This window comes from Vanessa atalanta, chromosome 5 (genome assembly GCF_905147765.1).
Source record: "Vanessa atalanta chromosome 5, ilVanAtal1.2, whole genome shotgun sequence".
Lineage (NCBI taxonomy): Eukaryota > Metazoa > Arthropoda > Insecta > Lepidoptera > Nymphalidae > Vanessa > Vanessa atalanta.
Genome location: NC_061875.1, coordinates 6,774,247 through 6,790,082, shown reverse-complemented (window position 1 = coordinate 6,790,082; position 15,836 = coordinate 6,774,247). Strand labels below are relative to the sequence as shown.

Here is a 15,836-nt window from a genome sequence, read left to right as displayed (position 1 = left end):
AATGCACAATGTATTTAAGGTATGTTACTTGGATAATGATTCATGCTGTGTTGCTTAAATAGCTTCGAAAATAAGCCATCATTTCTCGTAAAAAGTAAAGGATAAAAAATGGGTAATATGGGTTATGCTTAAGAGATATTATATACAATCGCGGACTTTTTTGATGACTTTTATAAGGTAAACAATACTGTAGTGCATTATTTTGATCCATCGTAAGGTTCAGCCAGCGTTTGCAATATAAGCGCAAAAAATGTATTTATTTACGACATCACTTTAGAGACCTCTAAAATTATTATCAGTGTTCGTCTACCTATATGCCTTGTTGTGCCTGTATTATAAATCACTCTCCCTAAAGGTGTCTGGGTTGTTTTTATACAGACAGCACGTTGGTGCCGGCAAATAATTCACTCTTGTACTAATAATAATATTTTAAAGGCACATTTTAATATGTAATAAAACATATCTTGCTCTTTAATCATGGAAATGAGTTATTGCAGAATTTCTCGTCGTTTTTACAGTACACCCTATATACAAAATTACTTTTTTGTCTATTTAGACTCGAATAAAGTATATTTTGGTTCTTTAGTTTTCTTTAATAATTTATAAAGTCCAGATATGCAACTTTTAAGTTATTATTGAATATTAATGTCAATTGGAATGATCGGAAACGTAAGGGCGAAATGGGTGCAAAGCACAAACGACAAAAATATATGTCAAAAAAATTTATTACTGTCAAATAATCGTCAGTTCGTTTTACTAATGATAATTAACATAGGCCGGATGAAATGGAACCATATTTTGTAATGGAAATCGGGATGGTTGATAAACGTAAGGAGAAGGAGCACCAATTTCAGGCGGCATATTGGCAATCAAGCTATTTAAGAGGAATGATGTTGGAATCTTCCATTTTATGATAACATTTTTCTCAAATTTTGAATATTTATCATCATTCTCTTCACCACTATCCTCTTCGTCATATTCCTCTTGAATCTCTACCTCTTCGCTCTCTACCCCTTCATCATATACCTCTTCATCCGCATCCTCTACTTCTTCAATCTCGACCTCTTCATCCTCTAGTTCTTTAGAAACATGGTTATGGTCGTTACTATACTCGTCAATTTCTTGTTCGTCCTTCGAATCCTCTGTATTTTTTGCATAAGATTGGTCTTGCGTTTGTACATGAACAGAGCCGGGGATCGAAGATATACCTTTATCAACTCCTACATGGTTCACATACTCTTCTCTCTTTTCCTTAATATCATTTGAACTCGTAGAAGAAGGATCGGTAATAGTTGGAAGCGCAAGAGTTGACGCAACCAAACAAAGTAAACCAAAGTACATTAAAGACATCTGAAAAAGAAAATTATATTAATTTTAAGCTAAAAGAAATATTTCTTGCATCAATTTCGTGACTTTTAAAATTCATCAAAATCATGTTTAGACATAAAATAATGTTAATAGTTCTACGTACCTTTCCTCGCATTTTGTGTAATTAATCTACTGAACAATATTCTGACTTATATATATTACCTTAATTATAAAACTAATTTTGTGATTGATTATTAATGGATAAAAAGAATTTAACTTATGCAATTCAATTAAATTATAATTAAAAGATTCATTATCTCAACATGCAATTAATATGTTGCCTCAATAGCTAATAGTATGATCATAAGATATTATTATTATTATTATTCAATTATATGACAATATTTACTCACTAATGGAGATTTACAACAACCCCAATTGCACCCTTGCATTATAATATTCTCATTACTTATTAGCTTCCATACACTGCACGCGGGCAGAGACGTAAAATATAAAATCGGCACTTACAAACAAAAACTACTGTTTTTGTAAGTACTTACAAACAAAAACCTTTGTTTTTGTTTGTAAGTACGTAAGTACGTAAGTAGTTTATATTAATAATATAAAATCAAATATCTCACAATACAAATTTATAATAAATTCGATTTCGTATTAAAAAATAACTCTTTTAGATTTCTTCTTTCTATATGCTCACATAACAGCTAGGAGCAGCTCTTGAAATGCATTTTAAAATCTTATCTAATTATAATGTATATGAGAACTGACAGCAAAACTATGTTATAATATATTTTTAAAATTTAAATATTTTATAGTTTTTAATTTAAATATTCGGACCTGCAATTATTTGTAGTCTGTTTATTTTGGAATTAAAGAGACGATAAACTATTAATAAAGCTATTAGAAAGGCCAATATAATTTACAAATAATGTGTTTAAAATTGAAAATTTTCGATATGTATATAAAAAGAAAATAATAAAATACGTAACAGAAGCTAAAGAGATAGCTATATCCTATTCGAATAGAAGATGGCCTCAAAACAAATAAACATCTTTGACATTGAATTGAGATATAATTGGTCGAGATCTTAAATAACATTTAGGTACATATCTTATGTTAAGATTTGTGAAAACAAAATTGCATTTTGAATGCCGCCAAAGTTGTTATGGGAACATTGTAAGCAAACTGAAAGTGGGTATAAGGTGAAATAGTTTTATATTAAAAATGTTAATCAAGAACTGATCGTAGCTTCTCATATAGCAGTAGCGATCACTAAATCGCACGTAACTTGTAAATTTAAGGTTTACTTGTATAATAGGCTATACATATAATTTGTTAACTACCTACCCTATTTACCACCGGTAAAACTTAACTTTAATATGTAGCACGTGGAACAATTTACCCTAACAATTCTTAAAGAAATAAAAAACGTAAAATGTTTGAACACTATTTATATTTTTGAACACAATATTTTGTAATGTCATCTTCAGACATATTATTACATATTTCTAGAAGTAAATGATAACGATATCGGTTTATCAGGCTTGTTAATCAATAGAGTCTGAACACCGAGGTCACCTCCCATCCACTCTATTTTAAATTCCCGGATCAACTGAAACAAACGAAACTAAGTTTAATTGAAATCTAAGCTAGTTAATACATTTATCACAAAAAATCTTCATAATCTAAAAATATATTTGAAAGAAAATAATATATATAAGTCTATTTTCTATTACCCGTATCAAACTAATGCTGACATTTTGTTCCGCAAGTCTCCGTGCTATGCACGACCGCGGTCCAAACCCAAAAGGGAGGCTAAGGAATGGGTGGATATTTTCAAAGTGGTCAGAGTTTCTAATCCAGCGCTCCGGCTTGAAACGCAAGGGATCACGAACGTATTGAGGTAAACGGGATGCCACCATGTTCTGCATCACAACTACCGTCTGGAAAATTAAAATCTTTTAAGTGCTTCATTTACGAAAAGTTACACATGTTAGAATCACAATAAATATATTATAAGTTTTAATTCTTTAAAAAAATGCCTTTACCTAAGTACTACCATTCCCACTAATAGCCAAAGACTTGATTTCAATTATATTGCAATCTCTGCTGCCTTTATTGTAGGTAAATATGTGATAAAGATTTCATCGCTATTTTACTTAAATAAAACCGATGATAATGTGGTTACCATTTCTTATTCATTAGTTATAACAAATAAAAATTATTGTTGTTAGCAACAAACTACACTCAACAGATTACCTACACAAAATAACGACAAAATGTTTTGATTAAGATCAATGTAGCTTCCTTACTTAACATTAAAAATTATGTAAGTATGTTTATTGATTTATCCTTCTTTTTGCTTATTTTTTCAACAACCCCCTTTTATACTGGATAATTTTACGGATGATAACCACTTTAGAAGCAAACTAATATCGAATATTTATTTTATCTTTGAATGAGTGAAAAAATAACTTATAATAAAGTATAAAAATAGACAACAGTTTTTATTCCTAAGACTTACATCCTTAGGGATTAAATATCCTTTTAAAATAATATCATCTTGTAACACTCGACCAACTCCAATTGCAACGGGGTTCAAACGTAGACTTTCTTTGACACAACTCCTAAGATACACAGCTTTCGATAGAATATCAGATGTAACTTCTGCATCCTTTTCAGGCATTAGAGAGAACAATTCCTCGAATAATTTATTTTGACTGTCTGGATTTCGTGCTAAATGATACAAAGCAAAACTAGTTGTATACGAAGTCTATAACAAAAAAAAAAAACATTTTTATTGGAAACTAAACATACCTAGTTTATTAGAAGAAAAATAATACCTCTACAAAAAATAGGAGGTTTTTGCGTTTTACTTGGGAAGTAATTTTATTTAAAGATCGTTAATAAGAACGATATGAAATGCGACCGTTTTAAAAATATAAATAAAGTCAAATGATTTGAAGAGAATAATTGCCTAATCAGTCTTCCAAAAGAGAATATAAATCAAACTTTTTTTTTATCGTAAACAACGAACGGACAAATTTAGGCATATATCTTTACAACATTTTATAACATTGTAGAAGTAATAACACATTATTATTGTTCTGTGTTTGAATATTAATATGCTTTTTATCATGACATGTATTATGTGTGTGCAGTGATGCAGCGAAAAATCTATAAGCCCAACGTGGGGCCACTAATAATTAAATTACTGCCTAGTAATCTTAATTGTTTAAATTGAATTATTAAAACGCTATTTGACGTGTCTAAATATATAAATGTCCAATTACCCATACAATCATATAAATTAATCAACAGACTTACAACGGTTTTTAAGTGTATCACATCAATACTAGTTAAACACTTTGACCTGTCTCTATTAATTATTATATCAATAAGTAATTTTAATTCCAGTGTTAAATTCATTGACTGGGATACATATTATTACTGCAGTGATAGATGTATTAATTTTTATATTTAAGGAAAAAGTTACCGTATCTATGGCTGCCATTAAAATATCCACCATAACTCCTGTTATATCCTTAAAATCAACGGTAGGTAGTTGAAGAAAAGAAGCCAACAGCGATTTGTCATCGTCATCCTTTTCTTTATCGTAAAAATGTGTTTTTTTTAACAATATGTCCATAGATATTCTGTTTGGACCAAAGATTTACATATTACATAAGTTTAAAATTTTATCATGTCAAGCTAAATAAACAAAAACATACTTTTCTAAGTACCCTTGAGACTCGGCGAGTTTTCTATACAATGGGGTTTTAAAATATCTCCACAATAATCCCTTATCGAGTTTCATGATACCGCTGTTAGAACCAAAGGCTGATTTAATAATTTTACTGCTTCGAGACTCTTGATCTTGTTCATTGGGGGAGAAACTGTCAAAACGCTCATTAAAAGCAATAACACCGATCACTGCAAAAAGATTTAGTCGTTTTTTTTTTAGCTAAGCCTTTCTAGGTTTAGGGATTATTTATATTATAATTTAAGAGAATATGTAACTGAACTGTAAGCCTACAATAATTATCACTTCCTCTTAAGCTTTAACGAAATAAGATTTCCTTTACTTTCCTTAAAAATAGTTAATTTTATACCTTCCAAGTTAAGGCGATTTAAATACGGCAAAAAATCTTCATTACAAGAAGTTCTACATTCCTTAACCCACTTCACGAATTTCCTCGCAATATTATCAACATCATAAACATACTGTTTAGCGTTTTGAGGACTAGAAAAATTCTTTTGAAATGAACTTCGGATTCGACCCCATTCTGAACCATTTCTGAAATATTATACGAAAGAAAATATTAATAATAAATGTATAAGTTTATTATTTGAGCAGAAATAGAAAAAAAATGTATAAAGTCATATAATGTTGTCTTAGATTTTCGCGATTATTACACATTGAAATAAAACTAGTTTTTAACGGATTTAATCGCGTATGTTAATTATTTTAACATCCCGACGTTTCGAGCACTTTGCAGTGTTCGTGGTCAGTCTGCCCGTGACCAGACTAGTTTTATTTCATATAATGTAGTATTATCTGTTAAACGTTTTAATAATGAGATATATATACGTGGAAAGAAGACCGCCCGTATTGTATATTTCTGGTTTGCTGAGCCGATAATGTAGCATAGCAACATGACTCCTGCGGGCTGGATATCGTTCCTTTTGGCGGAATACTGCTTCTATTACTTCAGGTTCGTAAACATGTAGCAATCTCACACCAGGAACTTCCTTGACCAAGCCTCCGTATCTACGCCAATTGAGTAATGCAACATTGTCTAATGCCTCCGCATCGTAGTCGCCTATAAAATTAACTGGAGTTTTAATAAATATATCTAATGAAAAAGAGCTGTCTTTGATTTTTGAATCAAATTTAGAATACCCAAAATCGTTTTAATTTCTAAACTTAACAAAAATAAACTACAAACAAAATAAAATAACAAATTCACATCGTTCAAAAACACCTACGTTTTATATTCATCGGCACAAAAGCACAATTTTATTCTTAACAATGTAAAGCATTTCCAATTCCACCAAAACAAAAAAATCAATTTCATTGTATAATCGCATGGAATAAGCTAGGAACATATTATATATATATATTTATTATTACTGTTTTCTATAGAGTAAACAATAAAATATATAAGTGTATGTTTGTATATTAATGTCTATTACTTCTAATTGTTTATAATATTATTATTGTAGAAGAAAAGAAAATGCTATATAATATAGTGTTGTTTAGCTTTTTGTTTTTAATTTTTTTCAGTAACCGTAACGGTACCGAAAAAATACGAGACGAGAAGAAAGAATTGTAATGTCGCTTTTACCTTATTGCACTTATTTGTAACTTGTTCTCCATAAATTTTATTATTTGGGTATACAGCTATAACTAAATTTAGTATTTAAATAAATGTGTTACCGTTTATATTACTTACCTAAGTAAGGCAAATACTTGTATAATGTGCCAATAACAGGGTAGCTTTTAGGACCTGGAATATCTTCAAAACACCATAAATGATTTTGATCTTTCTTGTAACTACTTTCCTCTCGGACAAAACTTAAGTAACGTTGAAATAAATTTACTCTTATAATTTTTTTTTCGTTTGTTAATGATTTTAACATTTTAATTTTAAGATTAATAAAAGACAAAATATTACGAAAAGCACACTCTTATCCTTCGAGTAGTTACACGTCACTGACGGGCTTCAAGTTACAAAATACCTTCGTAAACAAATCAGATGCACATATTAAAAAGTATTCACAAAAACGTGTATCGAACACTTGGGAAGTTCCAGGTATGAATTACGTATTAATATAGGCATTTTTTTTTCAGCGGATTACATTATGTATTCTACTTCTTACTTCGTCGAGTTGCGTAGTTTTTTTCTTCAAGTCGAGGTTTTTCTTGAATGCAGTGTAATAAAGTAAATTTGTGATGTATTTACCTATTTTAAATTGATTTCAGAGTATTTAAGTTTCAGCGCCCAGAAAAATCTAAAAGGCTAATAATTCATGCTTGAAACTAGAAAATTGTTTATAAAAAATAGTATTTAAAAAGTATAGGTATCTCTACAAAGAGAACAAATTTTTATGACCTTTACTTTGAAATTTGAATCAAAAATTACAATTGCTTTTAATAACTCAAGTTCATAGGTGCCCCTAAAAAAGTAAGATGTTCTAGTATTTTGAAATTGACTTTAAACATTTTTATGGGTTTGAGGAATTATATAAATGTTACATCTGTTGTATCTAATTTATTTATCATTATATAAATTTTATTATAAATTGACTTTAATTTTTAACAATTTAGTTGGTATCCTTGCTTCAATAACCTTATCAACAAGACTTTCACCCAATGGACTTTGAGCTTTTATATCTAAAGTCTTAAGATCAGTGACTATATCAATATTTCTCCACCACTTTTCCAAACCATTCCAAGCTATCATAACTCCATTATCAGTGCATAACTTTGGTGTGGGTCTAAAAATGGCATAATCTAACTCATGACATAACATTGTAAGAGATTTAAAGATATAATTATTGCATGCCACACCACCAGATACCACAAGTTGTTTCTTCTTATCTGGTATTAAATCATTTTTACTGCAAAATTCTATAGCTCTCTGAGTCCTATGAATTAAATGCCTAGAAATAGCCATTAATGTTGCCGCACATAAGTCATTTACTTCTGGAATTAATTTATCAGCATCAACATTGTGAACTTTTTCCTTTTTAAAAAGTTGATACAACACAGATGTTTTTAGTCCATTAAAGCTAAAATTACAATCTTTATATTCTGCTAATGGAAGTGGTAATTTAAATATGTGGGGATTTGTTGCTTTTGAAGCGGCCATTTCAATTGCTTGTCCACCACACATTTGTGAATATTCAGGTACATTACGTAATTTCATTCTTCTTGCAATTTTATCAAAGACCTCACCAGGAGCACTATCCATACTCTCTCCCAATAACAAGAATTTGTTCACATCTTGAGCAACAGCAAGTAAACAATGCCCACCTGATATAAGCAATGTTAAAAATGGAAATGAGACATCATATTCCTTTCGCACAACCAATGCATGTGCCTCCATGTGGTGAATTGGTATGATGGGCTTATTAAATTTTCTAGCCAAATGCTTTGCATATTTCATACCTATAGCAAGACTTAATGGAAGACCAGGTTGTAATGTCACGGCAATAGCGCTAATATCTGACATACTTATGTTAGCTGCCTGTAAAGTTTTATCCACGGTTGGTTCAATGTATTTCCTGTGTAGGTCTTGAGCAACATCAGGAATAATTCCACCATTGCGAAGATGCATTAAATTTTGAGATTGCAGAGTTTCCCCTAATACTTCACCACTATCACTTATAATAGCACAACCTGTATCATCACAGGATGTTTCTATTCCAAGGAGACATGAAAAATTTCGATTAGTTATTATTGAGTAATTGTTGATGTTAGATTTTGTTCTTCTAAATACTAAAGAAGTAAAACACTTATTCCTTAAAGTAATCATTTTTATTTAATAAAGGAGATACTAATATAGAAGAAAAAGTTATATTTCACTATAAATCATATTTTATTTTAATTATCGTGAAATAAATACAATAATTATGTAAAACACAAAACTGTCTACATAAGTAGAGGTTATTATAATATTAAAATATTGACAATGACAAGACAACTGACTGCCGGTTTCTATAAAATGAGATCATGAGATGCCGGCAACAAAAAAAGCACTATCTAAGTCAGTAATAATACTGTTTTTTTTTTAATTTATGTAATCTACTTTCAATACAGGTCTTACAATTTTAGAAGGTTTTCTCATAAATGACAAAAACCGCCCAATCGTTTGAGCCTACACAATGTTTATTCAGAAAAAAGTTTTAAATTGGGTAGAAATACACAATACTAGAAAATGACTATGGGATATAAAAGTAAGGAGAAATATCTTTGGTAACGAGAAAAACCTGAAAAATAGAAAACTCTCTTCTGAAGATAATTTTCAATTTTTCAGGTTTCAGGTGTGAAATTTAAGAAAAGCATAAGTTCACCCAATTATCTATTCATAGGTAGGTAGGTCTATTTGTCAATATAATTTTAATAGTGAGTTTTATCATAATTCATATTGGTTCTGGTTCTCCATACTTAAATTTATATTTCTTCTATGTGTCTTTTTCTATACCCATTCTACAAATTTTATCTGAAGTACAATATAAGCGTTGTTTGATTTCTGAATTTGATTCTCAAGTCAAAACTTTTGACATAATCGATTAAATCGACTACATAATTGTCAATGTCAGATATCAAAACTGATCTTGCGAAATTAAAATTATTCTTGAATGAATCTATGTATAATGGTGATAGTTAATTCGTACCTTAAATAACGTCACAAACATACACTTGCCAAATAATGCTTAGCAACGTAACGTCGCTACGGTCGGCTCAAGTTTAATTATATTGAGCTACATAACCATTAGAAGAAGATGGAAATTATAGAAAGAATTTACCACAACCTAAAACGACAAGTTACTGCCTTACCGGTAACATTTTCGAAGACGGTGGAGACAGTGAATAAATCAATAAACCAAGCGAGAGTACCGCCACTGACAAAAGAAAATGTATTATTTTATTATTTACCTATACAAGGTCTTGTTAGTTACACAACTTTATCAATAGGTGTAATGAACCCTCATCTCATGGTAAGGTATGTATGTATTAGACTAGTAGCAGATGCTAAACATAATGATCTTTTACACATGATAAACAATAAAGATTTAGTATGATGAAATAAACCATCGAATTACTTTTATTAGTTCTTTCCAAATTGTAACTGTTAACTTAAAATAATTATTCAAATATGATTTAAATGTTAAATTACTGAGCATATTAAAACTGTATACAATATTTCAGGTTATTTCCTCGGCGAGATATAACTGATGTTTTATTTCTCTCTGCTGGTGGTGGTGCAGGACTTTGGTTGTGGGCACGTCCGCACATTGCTGCAGCTGCCCCTGCAAGAAGGTTTTCATGGGCTTTCTTGGGAGGTTGTCTTTGGCCACTTGGTTCCATTTTCCTATGGGCTATTTTAAGAAGCTCAATTGGTCAAAAACCAGTTCTTGGTACAATTCTTGGTGTATCAACTGGGGCAATGCTTACAAATATTGCCTTAGACTACTTTAATTATGTTGAGCTTATGTTCTGTGGGGAAGTACGTCTGCCTGAAGACACTTACAGTCCTAACAGTGATGATGAAAAATATGACATTGATATCTAAATATAAAAACAAATTATGGCTCATGAAAAATGCAAGATTTAGTTGACTTACAGCAAAATTGGAGTTTCTACTAAATTATTCTTGATATAAGTATTACTTCGGATCTAAATTAAGTAAATGTACTGCTATTGTGAATGGTGTTTAAATATTTTTATGCTATATCAGCCCATAGAAACCTTATTGTTATCTAAAACAAATATAATAATGGAGAATGTTTGTGGGATGTATTGTTTTAGAATATTGTGATTTTGTGTATTTAACTGCTTTATTAAATTATTCCCTTTAATATTTTATTTTTCTTAAATTCCTCTATAACATTAGTTATCAAATATTTTTTTATCTTAGTAAAACTTTCAATCTATCTTAAATTATGTAAAGTTTAAAACCAGGATTTCTGAAAAATTTAAAATTTAGATATTATTTTTACTTACCTTAGTATTTGATTTGAGTATATGGAAAATACCTACCTAAAAATATTCTTTTTCTTATGACAACTTACACAACTAATTACTTACGTGTTTTAAATAGTGGAATAACATTTATTCTGTCCCTGCTTTTTCAAGATATATGAATATATATGTAATAGCAGAAAAGTAAATTTTTCGAGATATTCTATGTGTTTAGAAAAACGTTATTTGTTCCTACATTAATAACTCTTTTAAAGAACTTTGATGAAGAACAAAATATTAAAACAGAAATCTAAACAAAATCTCAAACATTCACACCGGGCACTTTGTAACCCCCATACTACTCAAACTCGGTTGTCCTATGCAAAACTTGAATCAATCTTAGTCATTATTTAATCTTTATTCATGGCGCATGTTTTTTGGTGGTTCACGTTCTTCTATTAAGGTTCATCCAATTTTTAAGTGGAAAACAAAAAATGAAGTAATTATCCTCATAAATGAATTGTATTTGAGATTTATCAGTAACATATGTAAATGGATAGAAACAAATATTAATGATATAAGTATCACAATATGCGTCCGACATCTTCGCCCATTCCCATACCATACATATTTGTCCACACCTCAAGAACAAGGGCATTAAGCAGCTCATCTTACTGCACATTTTTATGGTATAAGTAAACATGTTCTATATAAATCTAGCTAAAAAATAAATAACTACCCATTTGTAATACACATAAACAAACTATTTTTAAATATTCAAACAAAATTATGCTAAAAGATTCAAGAATTAAAATGTTACCAGAACTTAATCTATTAAAATTAAATAATTTCAATTGATTGGGTATGTCTATTTTACCAAATGAAAAAATGTACATTGATAAATTCAATTTATTTAAAAATCTGTAATGTGTGACAAAGTTGATTAAGTATACAAATCTTTAGTTATTTTGAGGTGGCTTCGACCACTCAACATTCAAAATTAAGTGATCATAACCATATCCATTCAAAGTTTGAATAGCTTTAGCAGCATCCGCTCGAAACTTGAAATGCACATAAGCAAATCCTTTACATTGGCCAGTACTCTGAAACAACAAATAATATGAAAAAAACATCTATTCAGATTGCCACTTTCTGTAAATAATTATGAATCAAGATAAAAAGTTAAAATTATTTTATATGTTTATTTTTCCAACCAATAGGAGGCAAAAGATGTTTTGAAATTATCTATTTATAAATATTTTCACTTCAAAAGGGACACTGGTTTTGGATACCATACAACATAATATGTTTCCATGTGCCCTTTATTTTCATTTAAAACAATAAAATGTTTACTTAAAAAAAAAGGAATTATATATAAGTGTAATTGAAGTATCTTTAAATTTACATTAAATTCCTAAGCCAGTAGTGACAAGAATTAATTATCGAAACTACTTTCTTGTCTAATAAAAATGAAAATACCTTCTCCTTAGCAAGGTACAACTTGTGTACTGGTCCAAATCCTTTAACCAGATCATCAAGATCGGCTTCAATTGCGAAGTTACTAAGGTTCGAGATACGGATGGCTGTCAAGTCATCACGCCTAGCACTCGGAGGCTCCCGACCGGTAACACGGACGGTACCATCTCGAGAGTTTGGTGCAACATATTTATTAGAGGAAGATGCCGCTTTCGCTTCTGTAAAATATAATAAAAGTTTTGAAGAATCTACAAATAGTAATTTAAAAAATGTCCCAATAAATACAATGTCTGTCAGAGCAGAGGGTTCTCCCACATGTTAATTCAGTAATTTGAATTAAGCTTATCAACAAGCACTCAAAAATTGAAATTGATGATATTTTATAAGACATATAATTCCAACAACTGTAGACATGGGCACCAAGAGTAGGGCTATCTCTTGCACTTCCTTGCCATAAAAGAAAGTAGACCAAATAGACCAAGAAATTAAGAAAAACTTTTTTTATTGAATATGTAACTCTTAACAAAAAAAAAACCAGAGGTTAAGTCTAGATTGTTCAATAACTGTTTCCTCCTTTAACCTTTACCTGGAATAAAATTGATGTACAGGCTGTTTGGCAATGTGTCTTCAAGTTGGAATGTCACATCATGTTTTATTTTTTATACCTACTTAAATAAAAATATGAATATACTGCTATTTAAGATTGTATTTAATTTGTTTAGAATATTACAAATATGAAATTGAAAATAATTTGTAGGCACTCATAACTGACAATAAATGAATCATAATCACAACAAATTATAACAAAGGTAAGTTAATTGGAGTCCATCTGTGTCAAATAAATATATGTACAGAGTCATAAAATTAAAAATAAGTGTATTCTTTTAAAACAAATTAAAAACACTTATTTTTAATACTGAATAAAAGCCAAGTTAACCAAGTAGGATTTTTTATAGTGATTATTCCTCTATACCAATAAATCTGGTTTGATCCAATTGTGACTACTATGGTCGCGATCTTCTTACTTATCATTTTAAATATAAAATTGTCATGATATATAACTCATTGTATTGAAAAAAATGAAAGTGATCAAATTTTACCTGCAGCTTTAGCAGCTTCGTTAGCTTTAGCTTGAGCAAGCTCTGTATGCTGGAATGGACAGCTTGTTGTCCAATGTTCACCATGACAAGTACGACATTTAACAAGTACTTTACTTGGTCTTGCCTAAAATGATGAAGATGTGAATAAATTCAATAACTAGACTATAAATATTTACAGGAAACATAACAAACAAAAAATATGGCCACTTTTTAGATTGTGTACTTTGAGGTCTGAGGTTCAAATGAAGTAAATGGCTTTTTCTGTCAAGAAATTCTTGGTCAACCAGATGAAGTTTGGAAATTGACAATGCTTTTCTTACACATTAGAAAACACATAAAGCTTTAATCCTGGACTTAAACTTATTCTTTGGAATAAAAAATGAATGTTTATTTGCACATTACAATATTTACTTGTACATTAAAATATTGGCTACTCTCTGTTAAGAATGACACATCAACCAAAATTGGCCAAGCAGATATTTTCTTCTAAAAATTAAACATTTTTAATAAAAAAATTATACCTTAAGAGCCTCCAGACCTCCTTCGTCTGGACGCTGTGCTTCTTCTTTGCTTGTAATAAATTGCATAAAAACATCTTCAGAAACATTTGTCGTAGCTGGATTGGGTCCTGGTTTGTCATTTGCTGAATCACCAAATTTATTCCAGGTTTTACGTTTGGCAATACTCTATTAAAAAATTCAAACATAAGAAATTTAAATAATTATATGATGTTTTGGAAAGAATAGATTGATGTTCTTTGATATCTCTTGAAATCTTTTTCTTCTTGATGCTTTTGAAAAATAAATACTCTTAATCACTAATCAATTCTTAAGCTACAAAAATTTTTAGCTCTTATCTGTTATACCTTTGTAATAATGATATTCTTTGACTTTAAATTTTACCTTAGAAACAACTCGCTTTTCAATCTTGTATGTGCGGACAATTTTTACTTTTTTATTGTCATTGTCATATTTATATTCAGTAACAATTTTTAAACCATTCTCAACTACTTCTGACGGTGGTGGCAGTGCTCCCTGATCAATCTCCACTTCATCAGCCCATGAGGACTGGATTTCATCAGCAACTGGCATCTTAAATAATTTGTAAAAAAGTTATTTTTACAGTTTAAAATATTAGCTGCAAGTAAGACTTGTACATTAGTAGCTGTATGGTACTTTTCAGTTAAAGGTATCATAAAAAATATTATTAAAGCATTTTTATCATGCCTAAGTGACCGGTTTTATGCCACAAGAAATCTTAGTAAATATGTGTGTGTGTGTATTGGATGTCCTGGTAAGCATTTTCAACTGTTTGTTTTGCACCTAAACTTTACTAAGAGGCCTTTTCAGAAAATTACTCAAGTACCAATATATTGTTAACCATTGATGGTAGTTAAAAAAAATCTCACAAATCTTTCTCAATAAAATGACAATTGCTATTTCGATCTGCCGTGACAGTCACTGACAACTTTTTAAAACCTCAGTGTGTAAAAATAATCATTTTATTGAAATACATAATTTAGTATTGTTTAAAAATATTTGCTTTAGTGCTATATTTTTAAATAAAAGGAATTCAGATGTATGAGCACGTATTTAGACAAAATAAATCGAGACACGTAAAGTAATTTCATATGTTTAATTTTACTTTAGTTTTCTGGCCATGGGATCATTACCAACGTCGACTTGTCAGAAAATAACCCTACTTTTATGTTTTATGGATAATATTGTAATATTTTAATGTGTAGTATGATTTAGAAATCAGTACTTACAGTTATTCAATTTTAAAAACTTGATGTAGGTTTATTACTTCTTATTATTTTAGTATAAGCGTGTTTTAGCTTATAAAGTACAGCTGTGCAAAAACACCTTACATTACAAATTACAAAGATTTTTTTAATGAAATACGTACGATAATAAAATGTCAAACATATACAGATAAAATATGAACACAGAATACATAAATAGCTTAAGGATAATATAGCCCGTAGGGTTCATATAATTTATAAAGACGTAGTAGTACTTTATTTAGCTATATTCTTATTGATTTTATCAAAAGAGACCTTATAAGGTAATATTTGAAATAGAAATCCTAGCACATGTAGTCATCATTGTTATTTTTTTTTAAAGTTAATAAGTACAATTAATACGTTACGCAAATGTACAAATTATTTCAATCGTTTAACAAAATAATATACGTATATTATATTATATTAAATAGATATATTATGTATATTTTTTGCCAAT

The 15,836-nt window shown here is 29.6% G+C and overlaps 4 protein-coding genes across 6 annotated transcripts; 1 reads left to right on the top strand and 3 right to left on the bottom strand.

The window, feature by feature from the left end:
• Nucleotides 1-2,772: 2,772 nt before the first annotated feature.
• On the bottom strand, nt 2,773-7,480 carry LOC125064273 (cytochrome P450 302a1, mitochondrial). Of its 3 annotated transcripts, none has more exons than XM_047671227.1 (9): nt 7,443-7,480; nt 6,783-7,341; nt 5,918-6,149; nt 5,439-5,623; nt 5,058-5,259; nt 4,823-4,982; nt 3,851-4,099; nt 3,063-3,269; nt 2,773-2,938 (listed from the first exon to the last, which is right to left on the bottom strand). In XM_047671227.1, the coding sequence occupies exons 2-9, from the start codon at nt 6,967-6,969 to the stop codon at nt 2,825-2,827; spliced, it is 1,536 nt and encodes a 511-aa protein (XP_047527183.1). In that variant the 5' UTR covers nt 6,970-7,341; nt 7,443-7,480; the 3' UTR covers nt 2,773-2,824. The 3 variants fall into 3 exon arrangements, with proteins under 3 accessions (XP_047527183.1, XP_047527186.1, XP_047527184.1); XM_047671230.1 differs by having other exon boundaries at nt 5,070-5,259; XM_047671228.1 differs by lacking the exon at nt 7,443-7,480 and having other exon boundaries at nt 6,783-7,440.
• A 93-nt stretch (nt 7,481-7,573) lies between these two features.
• On the bottom strand, nt 7,574-8,999 carry LOC125064274 (probable tRNA N6-adenosine threonylcarbamoyltransferase, mitochondrial). Its single transcript, XM_047671231.1, has one exon. The coding sequence runs from the start codon at nt 8,865-8,867 to the stop codon at nt 7,626-7,628; it is 1,242 nt and encodes a 413-aa protein (XP_047527187.1). The 5' UTR covers nt 8,868-8,999; the 3' UTR covers nt 7,574-7,625.
• Nucleotides 9,000-9,635: 636 nt separating this feature from the next.
• On the top strand, nt 9,636-10,914 carry LOC125064102. Its single transcript, XM_047670894.1, has 2 exons — nt 9,636-10,058; nt 10,265-10,914. The coding sequence occupies exons 1-2, from the start codon at nt 9,838-9,840 to the stop codon at nt 10,626-10,628; spliced, it is 585 nt and encodes a 194-aa protein (XP_047526850.1). The 5' UTR covers nt 9,636-9,837; the 3' UTR covers nt 10,629-10,914.
• A 996-nt stretch (nt 10,915-11,910) lies between these two features.
• Nucleotides 11,911-15,506, bottom strand: LOC125064077 (eukaryotic translation initiation factor 3 subunit G-like). Its single transcript, XM_047670858.1, has 6 exons — nt 15,362-15,506; nt 14,496-14,684; nt 14,115-14,279; nt 13,594-13,717; nt 12,497-12,711; nt 11,911-12,120 (listed from the first exon to the last, which is right to left on the bottom strand). Exons 2-6 carry the CDS (start codon nt 14,682-14,684, stop codon nt 11,977-11,979), a joined length of 837 nt encoding a protein of 278 aa, XP_047526814.1. The 5' UTR covers nt 15,362-15,506; the 3' UTR covers nt 11,911-11,976.
• Between the last annotated feature and the right edge of the window lie 330 nt (nt 15,507-15,836).

Coding starts and splice junctions, on each gene's coding strand:
- LOC125064273 (XM_047671227.1), bottom strand. CDS start 6,969: ATGTTAAAATCATTAACAAACGAAAAAAAAATTATAAGAGTAAATTTA. Junction 3,270..3,850: donor GATATTTAATCCCTAAGGAT/GTAAGTCTTAGG, acceptor TTAATTTTCCAG/ACGGTAGTTGTGATGCAGAA. Junction 2,939..3,062: donor TCAGCATTAGTTTGATACGG/GTAATAGAAAAT, acceptor CGTTTGTTTCAG/TTGATCCGGGAATTTAAAAT.
- LOC125064274 (XM_047671231.1), bottom strand. CDS start 8,867: ATGATTACTTTAAGGAATAAGTGTTTTACTTCTTTAGTATTTAGAAGA.
- LOC125064102 (XM_047670894.1), top strand. CDS start 9,838: ATGGAAATTATAGAAAGAATTTACCACAACCTAAAACGACAAGTTACT. Junction 10,059..10,264: donor AACCCTCATCTCATGGTAAG/GTATGTATGTAT, acceptor ACAATATTTCAG/GTTATTTCCTCGGCGAGATA.
- LOC125064077 (XM_047670858.1), bottom strand. CDS start 14,684: ATGCCAGTTGCTGATGAAATCCAGTCCTCATGGGCTGATGAAGTGGAG. Junction 14,280..14,495: donor AAAAGCGAGTTGTTTCTAAG/GTAAAATTTAAA, acceptor ATTTTTTAATAG/AGTATTGCCAAACGTAAAAC. Junction 12,121..12,496: donor TGTACCTTGCTAAGGAGAAG/GTATTTTCATTT, acceptor TTGTTGTTTCAG/AGTACTGGCCAATGTAAAGG.